The sequence below is a fragment of the Theobroma cacao genome, chromosome 3, assembly GCF_000208745.1.
Source record: "Theobroma cacao cultivar B97-61/B2 chromosome 3, Criollo_cocoa_genome_V2, whole genome shotgun sequence".
Classification (NCBI taxonomy): domain Eukaryota; kingdom Viridiplantae; phylum Streptophyta; class Magnoliopsida; order Malvales; family Malvaceae; genus Theobroma; species Theobroma cacao.
The window spans coordinates 27,954,592-27,974,020 of NC_030852.1; the positions used below are offsets into that span (position 1 = coordinate 27,954,592).

The following is a 19,429-nucleotide window of genomic DNA, read 5'->3' on the forward strand; positions in this document are numbered from 1 at the left end:
ACTAAAAATATTTTAGTATATATATAATAGTAATTATATTTTTTATAAATTAACACAATATATAAACTATATATATTGAAAGACATTACAAGTTAATTAATAATAATAGTTTCATAAATTAATTTAATTAATTATATAAATTTTTTCTTAATTTCATGAAATTAAAAAAAATTTAGGTTTCGAAACTGTTCTAATTTCAAAAGCTTTCTTTAAGTATATACATTATAAGACTATATAAACAATAATATATATTATAATTAATAATTTTATAAATTATAATTTTTGTAATATTAACACAAAATAAAAAGTAAATATATTTATATTAAAAGTATATATATATAATAGTAATTATATTTTTTTATAATATGATATAATAATTATATTATTTAAATATTATTTATAATTTTTAATTTTTAATTTAATATATTAATGTCATTCTATTAATAATTAGAGTAATAATATTTTTTATATATTTATTAATTTTTAATAAAAAATTATTTATAAATTAATAAAATTATAAATTTTAATTTAATTATTAAAAAATAATAATAATAAAATATATATATAATAATTAAATTCGAATAACAGATACTTAAAAGATGATACTTGATACAAATAGTAAAATTATTATTTAAATTTATTTCAAATTTGATTATAAAATATTTTAATTTTATATAATCAAATTAAATATCCACAGATATTCTATTATCGGATATCCATCATCATCCCTACAAAAGCCTGGGGGTTGCGTGATTCGGTTGCCTTAGGCCTTAGCCACCTAGGCATTACGGGAAAAATGAAGTGTTAGGAAAATTCAATTCTCGCCCTCTTATTGGGACCGGCTAGAAGGGACAAGTCCCAAGCTTTACCGGGGCTATTATTTTACTCTACAGAAATAAAAGCACTGACGGGCATCTTAACTTTGTTTCCTCGATTTAAGGGAAACACCCAATCCAAGACGAGTTGCAATTATACACGATCCAGCGGCAATGCCATCACCATAATGCAACCATGAATCATCGATGTGATGTTTTTCTTATTACCGTCAAAGCTTTTTCCTCGATTGGAATCCCCTTACTTTCTTTTTGGTTTTTTTCCGATGTGATGTGCATGTGAGTTGTGAAAGCAAACATATTAACTTGTTAATTGTTTATGCATTCTCAATGAAATTTCGTACATAGAATTGATCAGATTCCAAGGTGATACTCAACAGTGGGATAAGGTGGAAAACAAACGGGGAATGAGACAACTATCAACGAAGTTTCTTTCAGCACCTAACATGTGAGATTTTCTTCTGTCCTTCACTATCAAGGGAAAGTAAGAGCTCCACATGGCAAGCCTTGTTCACCTTCAACATATTTGCTGGGCGAATTGTAGAAATTTGGCATTATAATTTTATAGAAGAATGTAGTAATAACATTTTCATACTTGCGCAGCGCACAGATGTGCGAGTACATGCATACTGCGATCTTGGGGACCGAATGACCACAGATTAACATACAAAAACACCAATAGCATTACATAATTCTGTGTCAGATCACAACTCCAAATCCAACGGCGCTAGAAGCTTCATGGATTTACTACTGATTTACTCCAGTGAAAAGTAGCCAACCTTCAAGGATCGGCCTTTGCTAGTGCTGTGTGGGGCACATGATATGTGTTTAGGTAACCATAGGGACAAGCTAATTACCAAGACTATGAGAACCCTCTCTCGCACAAGGACCGTAACCAGCTTTAACTTCTACCACCTCACCAGTCAAGTTTCCTAACTCCATCCAACTGGCATTCAAGAATCACCAACCACCTTAATCACCACCATAAGAAGACAGAGAAAAGGTCCCTCCCTCCCTTCAGATATTTCTAGTCTCAAAAGCACCAGTTCCACAAACCTTCTCATATTTGTTCTGCATCCGCTCTGTCCCCTTGCAAAAACCCTTTTTTCTCTGCCTGATAATGGCTGAAAATCCAGTAAAATGGCTGTTTCTCATTCTAACAAGCTGCCTTTCCTTTGCTCTCGTCCTCTCGGCAAGCAACCCATTGATAAAGAAGACTTTCATCGTCCAAATGGACAAGTCTGCGATGCCAGCATCATTCTCCAGTCATCTAGAATGGTACTCTTCAAAAGTAAAGTCAGTAATTATGTCCAACACTCAGAGCGAAGGTGATGGAGATGGAGAAAGGATAATTTACAGCTACCAGAATGCCTTTCACGGAGTTGCTGCTCAGTTAACTGAAGATGAAGCTGAGAGGCTAGAAGAAGAAGATGGTGTAGTTGCTATACTTCCGGAGATGAAATATCAACTGCACACTACAAGGAGTCCCATGTTCCTTGGATTGGAACCAGAAGAAAGCACTAGCATCTGGTCTCAAAAACTTACAGACCATGATGTCATAGTTGGAGTACTTGATACCGGAATTTGGCCTGAAAGTGAAAGCTTTAATGATACAGGGTTGGCACCAGTACCTGCCCACTGGAAAGGAGCGTGTGAAACTGGACGAGGCTTTGAAAAGCATCACTGCAATAGGAAAATTGTGGGTGCAAGAGTATTCTATCGGGGATATGAAGCAGCTACTGGAAAAATCAATGAGAAAAACGAATACAAATCACCACGAGATCAAGATGGGCATGGTACTCACACAGCAGCTACTGTTGCTGGCTCTCCAGTACGTGGAGCAAATCTTCTAGGTTATGCCTATGGAACAGCTAGAGGAATGGCACCTGGTGCAAGAATTGCAGCTTACAAGGTTTGCTGGACTGGTGGGTGCTTCAGCTCAGATATTCTGTCGGCAGTTGACAGAGCTGTGGCTGATGGAGTAAGTGTTTTGTCAATATCTTTGGGTGGGGGGGTATCATCTTACTATCGTGACAGTTTGGCAATAGCAACTTTTGGAGCAATGGAGATGGGTGTTTTTGTATCTTGCTCAGCTGGCAATGGAGGACCAGATCCTGTCAGCCTCACAAATGTATCACCATGGATCACTACAGTCGGTGCTAGCACCATGGATAGAGACTTTCCAGCTGACGTTAAGCTAGGAACTGGGAGAACTCTAACTGGAGTTTCACTCTACAAAGGCCGGAGGTTTTTGTCGCCAAACAAGCAATATCCTATTGTTTATATGGGTAGTAATTCAAGCAGCCCTGATCCAAGTTCATTATGTCTAGAGGGAACTTTAGATCCGCATATTGTTTCTGGAAAAATCGTGATATGTGACCGTGGAATAAGTCCTCGAGTGCAAAAGGGTCAGGTAGTGAAAGATGCGGGTGGAATAGGAATGATTTTGACAAACACAGCTGCAAATGGAGAGGAGCTTGTTGCAGATTGTCACCTCCTTCCAGCACTTGCTGTGGGAGAGATGGAAGGGAAGGCAATCAAACATTATGCTTTAACAAGTCGAAAAGCAACTGCAACTCTAGCATTTCTTGGTACCAGATTGGGGATTAGGCCATCTCCAGTGGTGGCAGCATTTTCATCCAGAGGACCAAATTTCCTCACATTTGAAATTCTGAAACCTGATATGGTCGCACCAGGGGTGAACATTCTTGCTGCCTGGACTGGAGAATTGGGTCCATCAAGCCTTCAAACAGATCACAGGAGAGTGAAATTCAATATATTATCTGGTACTTCCATGTCATGCCCTCATGTGAGTGGAATTGCTGCCTTGCTCAAGGCCAGACACCCAGAATGGAGTCCTGCAGCAATAAAATCTGCTCTGATGACGACAGCTTATGTTCATGATAATACCCATAATCCTCTCAAAGATGCAGCGGAAGCTGCAATTTCAACTCCATATGATCATGGAGCTGGACACATAAACCCATTGAAAGCTCTAGACCCAGGTTTGGTTTATGACATTGAAGCTCAGGATTACTTTGAATTCCTCTGCACACAGAAATTAACTACAATGCAGCTGAAAGTTTTTGGCAAGTATTCAAACAGATTCTGCCACCACACCCTTGCCAGTGCAGGAGACTTGAACTACCCAGCAATCTCAGTGGTCTTCCCAGAAGATACAACAGCCATTTCAGTTTTGACCCTCCACAGAACTGTCACAAATGTTGGCCCTCCTATTTCAAATTACCATGTAGTAGTTTCACAATTTAAAGGCGCCACCGTTAAAGTTGATCCGAAATCCCTAAATTTCACAAGAAAAAACCAGAAACTGTCTTACAAGATCACTTTCACAACAAAATCTCCACAAACAGTGCCTGAGTTCGGAGGTCTGGTGTGGAAGGATGGAGTGCACAAAGTACGAAGCCCGATTGTTATCACATGGATACCGCCGATGTAAATTGCACCAATGGATTTTCAGTCATCCATGATTCCAAAATAAACAAGATGCTTTCTAGAGCGCCAAGGGGTTCACTCATTTTATCATTAAGAATGCATTTCTTTCACTGTTTTCTACAACAATTTTGTAGCATTCACATAATAGAACAGTTAACAACAGTGTTCTATTCTATTCATCATCTGTATCGTTTTGGAAGACATTAAGTATTAAAAGTACAAGTCAACAGACCTAGATGAGAACAAAGTCAGAGTTGCTTTCCATGGGTATTCCATGGTGCATGATTTCGATAGCTTTCACCAACTCAGTTAAAGCCATGATCATGGCTGCAATAGTCAGATGGGCCAAATCTAAGTAATCTCATTTTCATGTTTCATTGACCACAAAAAATAGTTCTAGGTCATCTACTCTAAGCTTTCATCAAGTGCCAGGGCCTCTCTGTTCTCATTGCCTAGATCAAGCAGACAAGAAATGAATATCTGACCACCAAATACAGACGTGCACACAACCGAGAAATGAATACTATGCCAACAGAAACAAAAACAGAAAACAATATGCAGGAACTCAAAAACTCAGGATAGACTCTGTTTTTTCTATTCTAATGACATCCACTTTTAAAGACATGGTTAAGCAATAAGTGCAAACTTATATACAATGACAGTAAGTTTCACTCTATCATTAACATCATCCACTTAGATTTCCTCTTGTACCAGATGGCACACATAGCATACAATCTTTTACCCTTTAATTTGGAAACATACAATCTGGTGCAAATATTAACATTTCTCAATAAGTTATATAGAATCAACTTACTGTTATTTTCATTAAAAAATTAGAAAGAATGGAAGAAAAAAACATTTTGTGTTTGGAGCTCAGTCTCTTCCTTCTTTCTTTACCCGCTCCAATGTGTCTTCATTTCATTCATGAGATTCTGATAATTCTGTTCAGCGCAATTAACGATCAGTTTAAAGACGAAAAACACAAGAACCTAGATAGATCACAACTTGAAGGATTCTTCTTCTTTTTGTTGTTGTTGTTGTTATTATTATTACACATTTTAGGTACAGTTTCATATTCTCGTTGATAATTTTTTCTGTTCATCTATAGATTAATAAGCGGGCATTAAGTTATTTAACTTATTTTAATTTTGTTTATCCAAATTGCATTTAGATAGCAGATTGCACAAAAAGATCCAATACACGTAGGTCATTTGAACCAAAAGCAGAGACCTAATTTTACCTCAACATGCAACGGACAAAAGGGAGGAATGGAAACAGGCATATTTAAACAACCAGATAATATAAGACTGCAATGAAATTTCATAGACGTGAATATAATATTAGGCCATAAAGTGAATCACTGTGTGTTATTAACAATCACTTAATTAACTGCTAACTTAAGTAGAGCATCCAGCATTCAAAAGGCTGTAGCTTGAATTTATGCACAAAGAGAAGTTGGTAAGGAACATATGTATACCCTCTACAAGAGGTAATAAATCTTAAAACATGAAACAGCCTATAGCAGGTAAAATTCTTTCATTTACCAGATAATCTATATTACTATATATGAAGTACAAAGAAAATTTAAGCATGAAAAAAAGAGACCATCCTATATTAATTTCAAATATATATACATGTCCAACATCAGGTTCATAAACACTCCACATAATAGGCCTATATCCTAGTGCATAGAGGTGATTTTCACACTCGCACTGTCACTAATAAGCAAACAGAAAAATGAACCTTTCTTCATTTCTTTTTCTTTTCATCTCAAGTTTTGAAATTTGAAATAGTCATGGTTAGTTCCTGAACCAACTGAACCATTTGTGATTTTACTCTAGCTGCATTAGTCCTCATATTAACCACGCTAAGCTTTCCATTTTTATGCTGTGCACAAGTTTTAAATTAAAACCTAACTCAACTTCACAAATCACACCCCTCTATAATCAAAGTCAAACTCTCATGGCACCTGCTGAGGACTTGACATTAGTAAAAGTACAAGGTTACCCAGAGTTTGCCTCAGAAGTCTGTTACCACTGGAAATGGCAGGAAAAAAAAAGAACAAGAATAAGAAAGTATTTTCCTCTCAAATAACAAGTCCTGCCTACTGCAGACAGGCTTTATGCCAAAATATGATGAGGAGTCTAGAATAATGGAATAAAAGAGAAGCAAAACAGTAAACGATTAACATGCATCTTATAGTTATTGGAACTGAATTTTGCATACTACCAAGCTTTGTCACCGAAAGTTTCAAATGTTACTAAAGCATCATTCAGTTTCAAAAGGAAATCGCTTATTATATCTGGAAGGCTTGCCCGGTTTGAAACCAACCTTAGCCAGGAATATAAGAGCAATATTGTTGCCTGAATTGGGTTGTTTAGCATTTGAAATTTAAAAAAAAAAACGGTTCATTTATCATTTCAAACAGCTCTGTGCTAGATACTTTAGGTTGATGCAAGCTACTTTTGGTTGCACAATGAATTTTTCTCTATTATTGACAGTAAAATTTGAAACTCTCATCCTCTTCAGGTTTCATATGTCAAGATGAATTTTGCAAATTCAACTCCTCAAAGTTGTAAGTTGTAAAGTTCTTTTACTATCCTTGATCATGATAAAAAGCCAAAGTCCTTTAAATATTGTAACAAGAAAAAATCAGTGCCTTTTATGAACAACCAACTGGGGACCCTGAGTAAACCAAGGGCTCTTACTATTTCGTAAACTCTAACTAACATAAGTGTTCAGTTATTAAATCTTTACCAGACTTCTGGAAGGGAAAATATAACATATTTATGACTGACAGAAAAATTGAAACCTTGAAAATCTATATAGAAGTTCAGAAGGCCCAAAGATTAAGCAGCTTAGGTGTCCTGACATCTAGGTCCAACCAACCTATTACTACTCTTAATTGCAACTTAATGGTGCTTGTTGTATAAACCTATTCTCAGATGGAAGTGTAGGGTCTTCTTTCAGATTGATAGATCATCTACCTTAACCAACTATTTAATCTGCTCAACTACCTATTGTTTGGCGGAAAATCTAATTACTTTTATCAGTTAGTAGCAGTGCAATGCATGATACCCAAACCATATTGGCTTAAGAAGCATGACCTTGCAAAGACACCTATGCATCGGCATAGGTGCTTCTGTACCCATTTTTATAACAGTCATATATTCAGATAGACAATAACATTGATAGTACCTCAGCAGCTTCTGCCCGTGTTGTTAGTTGTTACAAAGTGCAAGTCGAAAATTACTTTGCTACCTTTTATGTTCAGAAAAAGCAATCTCTATCACTTTTTTCAGTAAAACATAGACTATATTCTATTCTTGCATTTCACTTCAACATGACTAGGTCTAGGAGTAAATGATTACCGAAGAACTTACTAGTATTATCTTTTTCATTAGAAGAAATGAATTATTCCTTTAGGGATTCCAATCTGATTGTAGCAGTAGCCAAACATGGATTTTGAATTAACACTTGAGAAAATAGTCAGGCATTGCTGAAGTTTAAAAAACGAAAAGTTAAAAGTCAACCGATAAGTATCCCTCCTCCAAATGTGGATGTAAGCAAACAAACAACTCATGATCTTTCAATGAATGTCAACAAATTTATCCAAATGAATAGATAAATTTGGTTTAATTAACTATTTACTCGATTATTTTTCCTTAAAAATTGTACAGTGCAATTTATTCATTTCTTCACCTCCATTTTGCCGCATTTTTTTCCGGCTTTCTCAGTAACCAAGAAAACAATAACACAAGGCAAATCCTAATAAACACATGCTATTAGCACACGAGAAATTTCAAAAAACAAAAACAAATAATTGAAAAAAATAGACAAAAATTGTGAGAGTTTCTAAAAGTGAGGCTTTGCTAACCTGATGGCGTCTATAGACTGCAGCGAGCTTGAGACAAATCTGGGTTTAAAGCTGCAAATGAGAACCCTTTTTTGTGGCCAGATGGATGAAAATTCTTGAATTAATCTTGTCCCTCTCTTGTTCCTCCGCGGCAAGCAAACCACAGACACCGTCAGTGTCAAGCTGATGATCACCAGGCCAGCATACCAGGTGGGCCTTGCACGTTACTGCTGGGCCGAATAGTTGATGATTATGTTATTGTCTCATTTTCCTTTTTTTTTAATGCTTTTTTTTTTTGTTAAAGAAGGTGCATTTTATTAATGCCAAATCATTGAAACTATACATCCAATCCGCTTATAACATTTTTAGGCACACTAATACAAAACTAACACATTACACTTGCATACTAGGTGAGCCTCGTTAAAAACTTTCTCGTGATAAACCAATGGGACAAAATTCATAAGAAAGAAAAAAGAGTAGTCATCTTAGTATGCACTTATATTGCCCCCATTTACCCAGATAGGATATTACAATGAGTCTTGATCTTGACTCACACACGGCCTATACAAGAAGGCAATTGCATGCTTTCTTTCCATAGCAATATACCTACATTTCGCATGTTGTGCTATTGTGTGAGCCACCTTATTTTCCTCCCTTGAGCAATGACGGACCTGTGTACATTAAGTTTTCTCCAATAACATGATGCAGTCTTCCATTATGTGTCCCAATCTTCCCTTGCTACACTTGTCTTTCAACCATTTGACCAGTTGCAGACAATCTATCTCCACCTTATCAATTCGTAGCTGTTGTTGATCACAAATAGATAATGTCCCACTCAATGCTTTGATCTTTGCCTCTACAATGGACACCGCCTTTTTATATGTATTTAATCCAACAAGCATAATTTCTCCATGATTATTACGAACGATGAAACTCTCACCTACCTTTACCTCACCATTTAATTTGAAGATAGTAGCATCAACATTAGCTTTGGACCCTAACGGTATTCTCTATTTATTCTCTTTACTTCTTGCACTAGTTTCAGATATACGAGGGGTGTAGATGCCCAATTTTGGTTAATTATATTGAAGTACTGTGTTATAGACAAATTACATTAGGAGTGTTCCAAATGCAGAAGCGCCCAAGGGTGTTCCAAGAGTAAAAGTGCCCAAGGGTGATCCAAGTGCGGAAGCATCTAGAGTGTGCCAAGTGCAGAAACGCCCAATGTCGTTACAAGCGCAAAAGCACTAAAGGTGTTCAAAGTACAAAAGCGCCCAAGGGTGTTCCAAGCGTAGAAGTGCCCAAGGTGTTCCAAGTGTAGAAGCGCCTAGGGTGTTCAAAGCGTGAAAACTTTCAAAAGTGTTCTAAGCATAGAAGTGCCCAAGAGTATTCTAAACGCAAAAGTGCTCCAAGGTGTTCCAAGCGAAGAAGCGCTTAGGGCTGTTCCAAGTGGGAAAACACCTAAAGTGTTTTGAGTATGGAATCGCCTAGGTGTTTTGAGCGCGAAAATGCCCAAGGGCGTTCCTAATGTGAGAGCACCTAAGAGTGTTTCAAGCCCAAAAACACTCAAGAACAAGCATGGAACAGCTGTTTGTACGAGGAGGTGAAAGTAACTCAGAATAAGTGGTATGGTTCATGAGTTATCTTCAGATTTAGGATGTTATAGGGAGCTTGGCTAGGTGGCTCAAATATGGAGATAGTCAAGAGGACTTCCTTTTAACCTTTCCTTGAAGTACATGTGTTTTACCGCCTTTTTCTTTCTTTCTTAAGAATACATGTGGTGCACTATCAAGTATTACTATTCCATTACCTAAAACTTACGTCCACTACTCAACTATATTGCCATTTTCATAATATCCCATAAATCGTTCTTTAACTTCTCTTCCATGACAAACATGTTCACCCATTATTGAACGTGTTCTCCCAACTACTCTTGAGAAGGTGCTCCTGATTAGTATAAATATGGGAGCCTTTGGAGGTTGAGAGACAATGAGAAATCATTAGAAATCCAGTAAAGATTATACTAAAAGCTTTCTCAATACTCCTCTAAGCATTCTTTCCATTCAGCCTTTCTCATTCTCCATAATCTGTCGCTTCTTTCACCTTTTCTCATCCCTCACCACCTGTCACCCAAAGCATTTACGTTTCAAGGAATGCTCTAGTCTTTCTCTCTGTCGCCTCTAGTGCATTCTAATTTACTCATTGCAACATGTCCTTTCTTTCTTTACCAAAAGAACCTTCTACATTTTGGTGACTCCATTAGAGAGGAGTGATTGCAGTAAGTGAAAAAGTTACTGAAAAAATTTTTGCCAAAAAAATATGGAGAGTTTTCTTGATAACCAAGAAATGACTATTCCCACCAATGTTCAAGAGCTCATGAAAATGCTCTAAGCTTCCTAAGAAAGGGTGCAAGTGCTAGAGAAAAACAACAAGTGGATGATAGAGACCATCACCTAGTTTGCATCATCAACTGCTACAACTTTTCAACCTCAACCAATGCCAACACATAATGGAGAAAATGTCGTTAACATGGTCAACAACAACAGAAATGGAGTTTGACTTGAAACTACCCTATCCTGCCAAAGTAGCTGCTAAACCATACCTTAAAGATTACACCAACCTAAAATTCAAACAATTCAACGGCAAGACTAGTGATGCTTGGGAACATGTCATGAAGTTTGTAGAAACTTTGGGAGTTGAAGGCTTGGACGACAATTTAAAGTTGAAAGAGTTCTCTAAAAGCATGTTTGGCTTGACTTTTTTTTAGCTTAAAAGTTATTATAAAGCTCTTATGAAAAATAATAGCTTTCAAAATTAAGTTAAAACTATTTGGTAAATTTACTTTTTATAAGCTCTTTTTTATAGATAAGTTGTTTGGTAAAACAACTTATACAAACTTTAATTTTGATTAAAATTACTATAAAGGGTATTTAACAAGTCAAGAGAAAATTTTGAATCAAATAAAAAAATATGAGTGTGAAAAAAATATAATTTCTCCTATAATATTATGAATTGCTGAAAGATAAAAGATGAATATAAAAAATATTTGTTGTTATTTTTTAAAGATTTGCTTGAAATTTATGACCTTTGGAGCTGAACAAAATTGATGTTACATACAAGAAAGAGAATCTAAGGTGGTATTAATAATCGATCCAATTGGGTCAAGAAAATCATGTTTAGCCATTAATTTGGCAACCCATTTTTCTACTGAAATTATCAACAGTAATTCTATGTAAGTCTATCAAGGTCTTGATGTCCTCACTAATAAAGTTCTCATGAACAAAAAGGTTTTGACTTTTATATTTTTTTCTCATTTTTTTAATGGGTTATTTATTTTGTCAAGGGGTGCCATATCATCTGTTGGATACTGTTAACTCAAATGTGAAATTCACTGCTAAGAAGTTCAGGGATTCTGCAACTCTTGTTGCTAAAGGAATTAAAGTGTATTTTAATTTTCTTGTAGTGCAACATATTGTTATACCTAAAAGAAAAAATTCTTTAAAACTGAGTTACCACAAATAAGTACAAATATTGACTTTTCAATTTTCATCTAATTTATCTACATAATTATTGACTTATTTGACTAATTATTTTAATTATAATCAAAAAATATTATATACACCAGAAAGAAGTTAAGAATAAATAATATCACATAATTGTCATATTAAATAATAAATTGAGAAATACCAAACAATAAAGAGAGTTTTTAAAGCCAAAAAAAAGAACGATAGAAAATAAAATGAAAAAACAAAATAGAAAAAAAATACTTGAATGCAGTTTTAAATTTTGGATTTTCTTTTCCCTTAATTTTTGTAAGAACAAAAAAACCCTAGAAGGATGAATTGTAGAAAAAGGGAAGGAAGAAGGAGATTGATAAGGAGAGAGGGAGGAGGTAATTTTTTAGAGAGGATCTTTTTGAAAAAAAAATAACTCTCTTAAGAAACTAGTGTGTTTTTTTTTTAAAAAAAAAAAGAAAGAAAACTCTTATTTGGAGCTTTTTCCAAAGCTTTTTTTTTTTAATTTTGTTTTTTTAAAAAAACTACCTTTTTTAAGAGCTTTTCACAAAATACTGTTTGACCCAATTTCTACTTTTAAGAAGTAGATAAGCTAAAAATAAGTTAGATCAAACAGACACTAAGTCTTTTACTGAGAAAGCCTACACCTGGCACGTAATCTCACTCTCGGCTTAATTGACTCTTGGAACCAGATGTGTAGAATGTTTGGAGAAAAGTTCTTTTCTACCCACGAGAAGGTAACCCTTATTGACTTGGGGAAAAAACATCAAAAGATAAGAGAGGATCTTATGGAGTACATCCAACGCTTTAGAGAAAAGATGCTGGACATACAAGATTTCCATGATGAGAAAGAATTAGTCAAAGTTTGCATCCAAGGTATGTTCAATGAATATAGAGTCTATTTGGAAAACTTACCTTTTCCTACTTTTGCCATTTTAGTTGAAGCTACACGATGGACCAATAATACGATTCTAGGCAGCAGGGAGCAAGTCATTTTGAGAGGAGAAATACCCTAATAGTAATCTTAATTCAAGAAAGAGGCAGAGAAAAAAGAAACCACCGACCTCCTTTATGTCCTAAAAGAGGCAATTTAAGTAGAAGACAAGAAAATGAGATTGATTCTCCACCACCATTCTCAATCTCACTAGACAGAGTGAAAGCGTTTCTCCATAAATAGTTAAAGGATGGACAAGTGAACTTACCTTATGTTTCATAACCACCAACAATAGAAGAAAAGTCCAATCCAAGGTATTGTGACTATCATTGTACAGTTGGTCATTCACTTACTGAATGTAGAGATTTACACAAAATATTTTATAAGAGAGTACAAGTAGGAGAAATAATGGTTGGTAGGGGTGAGCAAATGTAAACTGAACCGAACTGAAATGAGTTTAGTTTTTTAGTTCATTTAGTTTGGTTTTTTGGATAGTTTGGTTAGGATAGTTGGGTTATTAAAATTGATTCGGTTCAATTTCGATTAGAAAAATTTCTAACCGAACTAGCCAAACTTAAGTAAGGGTATTATAGGGATTTTGCATGAAAAATAAATCCTAAACCTAATCTCTTCTTTCTTTAGTTCCTTTTTAATTATATGAGTATCCATCTTATTTATTATAATTTTTATTATCATTTTTAATATTTTTGTAGTATTGATTTATTAAAAAAATACAGCATAAATAAATATATACAAACCAAAAAAATTGTCAAGTTCTATTTTTGGAAACCGAATCGAACTAACCAGATTAGTTTGATTTCTGTTAATTCGGTTATTTGTATAGTTTGGTTTAGTTTCAGTTATTTTTAAATATGAGTTCGGTTAGTTCGGTTTTGGATATTCAGTTATTAGATATCCAAAATCGAACTAATCGAAATAATTGTTTGCACACCCTTAATGGTCAGAAACAACAAGATCTAGAATAACTTGTTTCTCACTCATCCATGATGTCTATGATTTCTACTACTGATTATTTCGTGTATTCAAATTTGATATTTGCAAAAAAGTAAATTCATTTTCAACCGTAAACTTTATCACTCTTATTTTGGCTGTAATATTATTGTTTCACTTTGTCGTAAGAGTTGGAATCTTTCACCATATAATTCATATTTCAGTCACAAGCTTTAACACTCATAATTTGGCTGTAATAATATTACTCTATTGGTCGCAAGCTTTATCGCTCAACTTTTGGCCATAGTTTGCTATTCACAAATTGGCCGCAAGCTTTATTGTTCACTTCTTGGCCATAGTTTGCTATTCATAATTAGGCTACAACTTTAAACGCTTATATAAAATGTCATTCCCTTTCCTACTAGGTTCAAGATTATTCTCCCTAATATGAGGTTGAGAACCCTTATTGGCTGCATACAACAATATTTGTAAAACATTCATATGCTTGCAAATAATGAAATATGAAACAGAGTAGCTCAATAAAACCACAAGAAAGCAAAGTAAATGTTTACTTTGGAAAATAAGTCTATGAAATTAGAAAAAGAAGAACAAGAAAAAAAACTAGTTAAGTATAAAGTTCAGAGGGCAGGAAGATCTATCATTCTCAAATATGGAAAGGTTGTTTAATCTTCATTGCAACTTCATTTTTTGATCCTCACTGAAGCCATCTATATGCTCTAAAAACTCCAAGTTTTACCCCTAGACTAAAATGCCATGAGAGTCTTCCAAATGAGTGTCAAAAGCATTGAGTCTATGACTTATCATTGGAAAAGACAACACATGGAAATAAGAAGCATTGTAAGAACACATCCAAGAGAAACATTGCGAGTTGTATTGGAACACCTCTCAAAAAATAAGAAGTATTGTGAATAATATTCAAAACACTTTAAAAAAAAGTATTACTATGTGCATTTTCTATTTATGCATAAAACTTTTTATAAGAATTTTTATGCAAGGGGCAAAATGTAGATGCCCAATTTTGGCTAACTATTTTAAAGTATCATGTTATAGACAAATTACATTAAGATTGTTTCAAATGCGAAAGTGCCCAAGGGTGTTCCAAATGTGGAAGCGCCTAAGAGTGTTTCAAGTGCAAATATGCCCAAGAGTATTCCAAACGTAGAAATGCCCAAGGTCGTTACAAACGCGAAAGCACCAAGGGTGTTCCTCGTACGGAAGTGCCTAAGGGTGTTCCAAGTACGGAAGCACCTAAGAATGTTCTAAGTGCAGAAGCGCCTAGGTGTGTTCCAAGTATGGAAGTGCCCAAGGTGTTCCAAGTGTGAAAAGCACCCAGAGGTGTTCCAAATGCGGAAACACCCAGAGGTGTTCCAAATGCGGAAGCACCCAAGGGTGTTCCAAGCATAGAAGCACCTAGGGTGTTCCAAGTGTAGAAGCTCCCAAGGGTATTCCAAGTGTAGAAGCACCTAAGGGTGCTCTAGAAAATACCCCAATGTGTTCCAAGCGAGGAAGTGCTCATAGGTGTTCCAAGTTGGGAAGAACCCATGGTGTTTCGAGTGTGAAAACGCCCAGGGGTTTTTCGAGTGCCAAAGTGCCTAGGCGCATTCCCAATGTGAGAGCACCCAAGAATGTTCCAAATACGAAAACACTCAAGAACAAGCATGGAATAATTGTTTGTACGAAGAAGTGAAAGTAACTCAGAATAAGTGGCAATGTTCATGAGTTATCTTCAAATTTGAGATGTTTTTGAGAGCTTGGTTTGGTGGCTCAGATATGAAAATAGTTAAAAATACTTCCTTTTAACCTTTCCTTGAAGTGCATGTGCTTTACTGCCTTTTTCTTTCTTTCTTAAGAATACACGTGGTGCATTATCAAGTGTTACTATTCCATTACCCAAAACTTACGCCCACTACTCAACTACATTGCCATTTTCTTAGTACCCATAAACCGTTGTTTAATTGCTCTTCTATGACAAACATGTTCTCCTATGATTGAATGTGTTCTCTCAACTATTCCTGAGAATGTGCTTATGATTAGTATAAATATAAGAGCCATGGAAGTTGGTAAACAATGAGAAATCATTGAAAATCACTGAAAGCTCTCTCAAGACTCTTCCAAGCATTCTTTCCATTCAACCTTTCTCTTTCGTCGTAATCCGTTGCTTTCTCCACCTTTTCTCATCCCTCACCACCTGTCACCAAAGCATTTACGCTTTAAGGACTACTCTAGTCTTCTTTTCTGCCTCCTTTAGCATATTCTGAATAACTCATTGCAGCACATTCTCTTTCTTTTTACCAAAAGAACCTTCTATAAGGGGAAATAGTGGCCAGTCTATATTGCCGTACCATGTTTAATCTTAGCTCCAAAACCTTTTTGGGGTTCGAATGTTCCAGTTTAAATATTAAATTGTTTCTAGCCTTCCATATTGACCATTGAATGCATACAATCTCCTCTACATCTGTTTGCTCCATCTTATCTAACAACAACATGAGTCATTCTGCAACAGACGAACACTGGCTTTGAATGTCCTTGAAGCCTTACCTTGAAGCTAGCTAGACAACCAGTGCAAAGCTACAAGTACACAAGCAATGAAGCGTAATTTCATCCTCAACTCCACATAACGAACACACCAATTCTACATTAATGCATATATTCTTACTGGTATTATCAAATTGTATATGCTTAAGGTTTTAAAATGACATACTTGGAAACTTAAAATGATAGGATATTTTATTCACAAGGAAAGCAGTTTTCGTATGAAAGTCTAATAAACAATTTAATTGAACTTAACTATTTTAAAAGTTTCCTTGCCAAACAACCTAAAAAATAAACTAAGTCAGGGTTAATTTAAACTTTATTTTTATCTGATTTAAATTAGACACATGAAATGTTCTTCTTATATTTTTTTTTTTGGTATTATCAATTTATAAAAATTAAAACCAGCTTGCTTTGTTCTTATATTAGTTTTCTATCACCTTACATTTTTTTTACAAATAACTATTACTAGTTATGATTAAATATGATGAAAAGTGAGAATAAACGAGAAAAAAAATCATAAAATCAATATTTAAAATCAGTCTATATCGTTCGTGTGGATGATAGATAGCAAGTCTTGCATAGAAATCACAAATGAGATAATGATGTTTAAACATAATTCACAATCACTTTCAAAAAATGCCTAATGTACAATTGAGATGCCTAAATACTCATATTTCTCTAATTTATTTCTCTTCTTTGGACAACACATTCAAGATTTACGTGTACATGTTTATGCTTGTGATGGACAAACACACCCTTTTCACTACAAAAAAACAAGCTATTTCCAATGGAATTTTCTGTTGAAAATAGCCTGATTTTCTTTGAAAAAAACGTTTTCTGACAGATTTCCAACGAAAAATTCTGTTGAAAATTTCGTCGGTAAAGACCTCGTCGGTAATGCTTTCTGTTGGAAATCCGTTTGAAATTTTCAACGAAAAATTCCGTTGGAAAATTTTGATTTCTGTTGGCTATCCCATTGGAATTCCGTTGGAAACGAATGTGAAAATAATTCCATTAGAAAAGAGAATTCCCACAGAAAATTCTGTTGGAAATTTCCAACCGAAATTTTCATTGAAAATGTTTTTCCAACTAAAATTTCGGTAAAAAATTATCAATTTACATTCATAATTCCTATCCAAAATTGATAAGAAAAATACGCATTAAAATCCGAAATTCAAAATTTAGTCATTCATGCATTTTCATTATTAGAATGTAAATTACAAAGTAGTGGATAACAAGCTAGCAAGAAAGGCTCATGCAACCAGTTTAATTACATTGAAAGAAACAACCCAAATAACGCCTCATCATAATAGAATCATGGCCAAAATCAAAACAAAGAGGCAACAAACAACAATCATAACAGCAAGTTCTTTCTATTTTCATAACCAGAATCAAAGCCAAGCAATCAATAAAGTGTTGCATCTCATTCCTGGTTTCGCAAGTTGATAAGCACAATGGTTCCATTACCGTCCAATGTTTGGTGCCCATGCAACAGAATAAACTTGATCTCCCTTGTCACCAGGCAAAGCCAACTCTGCTACTGGCAGCCATATCTGCTACTGGCAGCCATTTTTGATGAGCTGGATCAAATTCCCACACCTATGGAACTCTAAAATGAGTCCAAATTAGCAATATAACAACACATCCACTTGTTTTTGTCAGTATGCAAGTCACTGAAGAATAATGATAACAGGCAATCTCCTAACATTAGAATATAGGTGATCGCAGCCACCAAACTTGCCCAATTTTCAATAACATGGGATCTTGGAACTTGATAAACCAAACCAAATAAAGATACGCTGCATACTACAGAGACAATGCTCATGTATGGAACAAATTGATGCACCCCAATCCCATTATATTAGAGCAGAATTTAGCTGCAAGAAAAATGAATTTAAAAATACCTTGAGGGAATTGAGCTGTGGAGTATTAGAAGTGAAACCCAAAATAAAGCTTGATTCTTGGCCCTCACCCTTTAAAGGTTGTTTACCTATCAAAATTTACAATACCAATTGGCATTTTCAAAATATTACCATCAAATCTAAGAATTAAAAATTCAGGGAAGAAAAAAACCTTCTACAAGCTCTTCCCATATGAATAAACTTCCATCTTCACAAATGCAACAACATCCCCATACTTAGGAGGGATCCAAGCAACCTTCACAATGCCAGCTTCATTGGCCTAAAATCGAAGACAGCAACTCAAAAAATTGAGTCTAAAATGTGATAACTATTAAATAAAAGAAAATGATAAAAAAAAGAAACCAATCTTTCAAAAAAAAAACCAGATTCAAACAACAAAAAAAAAACCACAAATCAACCACCAAAAAAGCCTAAACTAGCAACCAATACCCACAACAAAAAAATATATATATACATAAAATTTCAGAAAAATAGGAAATCGGAAGGGAAAGGGTTCCTTTTCATCCTATGGTTTTTGAGTTTTATATCTAATTTCTTTGGAGGGATTTGGACCAGTTGGAGGGTAGAGAAGCTTGGGTAGTGCCAGTTGGGCAAAAGAGGAAGAAGAAAAGGAAGTTCTTGGGGAGGTGTCGCCGATTGGAGGTTAGAGTGCTTGGGTTAGGTGCCGCCGGTTGGGTGAGTGAAGAGAGGGAGATCTTAGGTGAAAGAGCAGAAGAAGAAATGGGTAGACGGACGAAGGATACAGATCGGTTTTCAGGGAGAAAAGAGGAATGAGAAAAATGAAGAAGGGGAAGAAATTTTGTGCGGGTCTCTAAACGGCGTCACATAGGAAGAATGAGGTATTTTCTTTTTCTTCTCAAGTTGGTGCATTTTTGGAGTTGTCCATTTGGAACCAAATCATTTAAAATAGATAACTTGCAATTTCATAATAATACAGGTTAATTTATATATATATAGAGTTAACATATTCTATAACTATGATTCTAATTTATATATTTATAATAAATTAATATATTATATTAATAAGTTTACTATATACACCATTCTTCTAATTAATTTATATTTACTAATATTAGTACCTAAAGTATTATTAATTTTTGTTTAATATATTACTATATTTTATCATCTATTCTTATAAAATTAAAAAATTAATTATTATGTTATTCTTATAACCTTTTTAATTTTATAAAATTAATGAATTTGAAACTATTAATTTATAATTTTTGATTCAATAAAGTTTTCAAAATATATAAAAAAAGTAAAGGAAAACTTATTTAAATTTTTAATATTATAAAACTTAGTATGTATATATTTAATTTTATTAATATATTTCTTATAAATGATATTAAAATTTTTTTAAAATTTTTAATATATTTTAAATACAAAATTTTAAAAATAGTAATACCGAC

General features: G+C 34.5%; 1 protein-coding gene and 2 long non-coding RNA genes across 3 annotated transcripts; 1 reads left to right on the forward strand and 2 right to left on the reverse strand.

Annotated features, from left to right (window-relative positions):
- On the forward strand, positions 1,369 to 4,461 carry LOC18605443 (subtilisin-like protease SBT1.3). The gene has a single exon (XM_007038448.2). The coding sequence runs from the start codon at positions 1,954 to 1,956 to the stop codon at positions 4,288 to 4,290; it is 2,337 nt and encodes a 778-aa protein (XP_007038510.2). The 5' UTR covers positions 1,369 to 1,953; the 3' UTR covers positions 4,291 to 4,461.
- On the reverse strand, positions 5,011 to 8,363 carry LOC18605444. Its single transcript, XR_001927139.1, has 2 exons — positions 8,164 to 8,363; positions 5,011 to 5,227 (listed from the first exon to the last, which is right to left on the reverse strand). It is a non-coding gene; the product is annotated as an uncharacterized LOC18605444 (long non-coding RNA).
- On the reverse strand, positions 17,259 to 18,791 carry LOC18605445. Its single transcript, XR_001927133.1, has 3 exons — positions 18,172 to 18,791; positions 18,003 to 18,088; positions 17,259 to 17,707 (listed from the first exon to the last, which is right to left on the reverse strand). It is a non-coding gene; the product is annotated as an uncharacterized LOC18605445 (long non-coding RNA).

Coding starts and splice junctions, on each gene's coding strand:
- LOC18605443 (XM_007038448.2), top strand. CDS start 1,954: ATGGCTGAAAATCCAGTAAAATGGCTGTTTCTCATTCTAACAAGCTGC.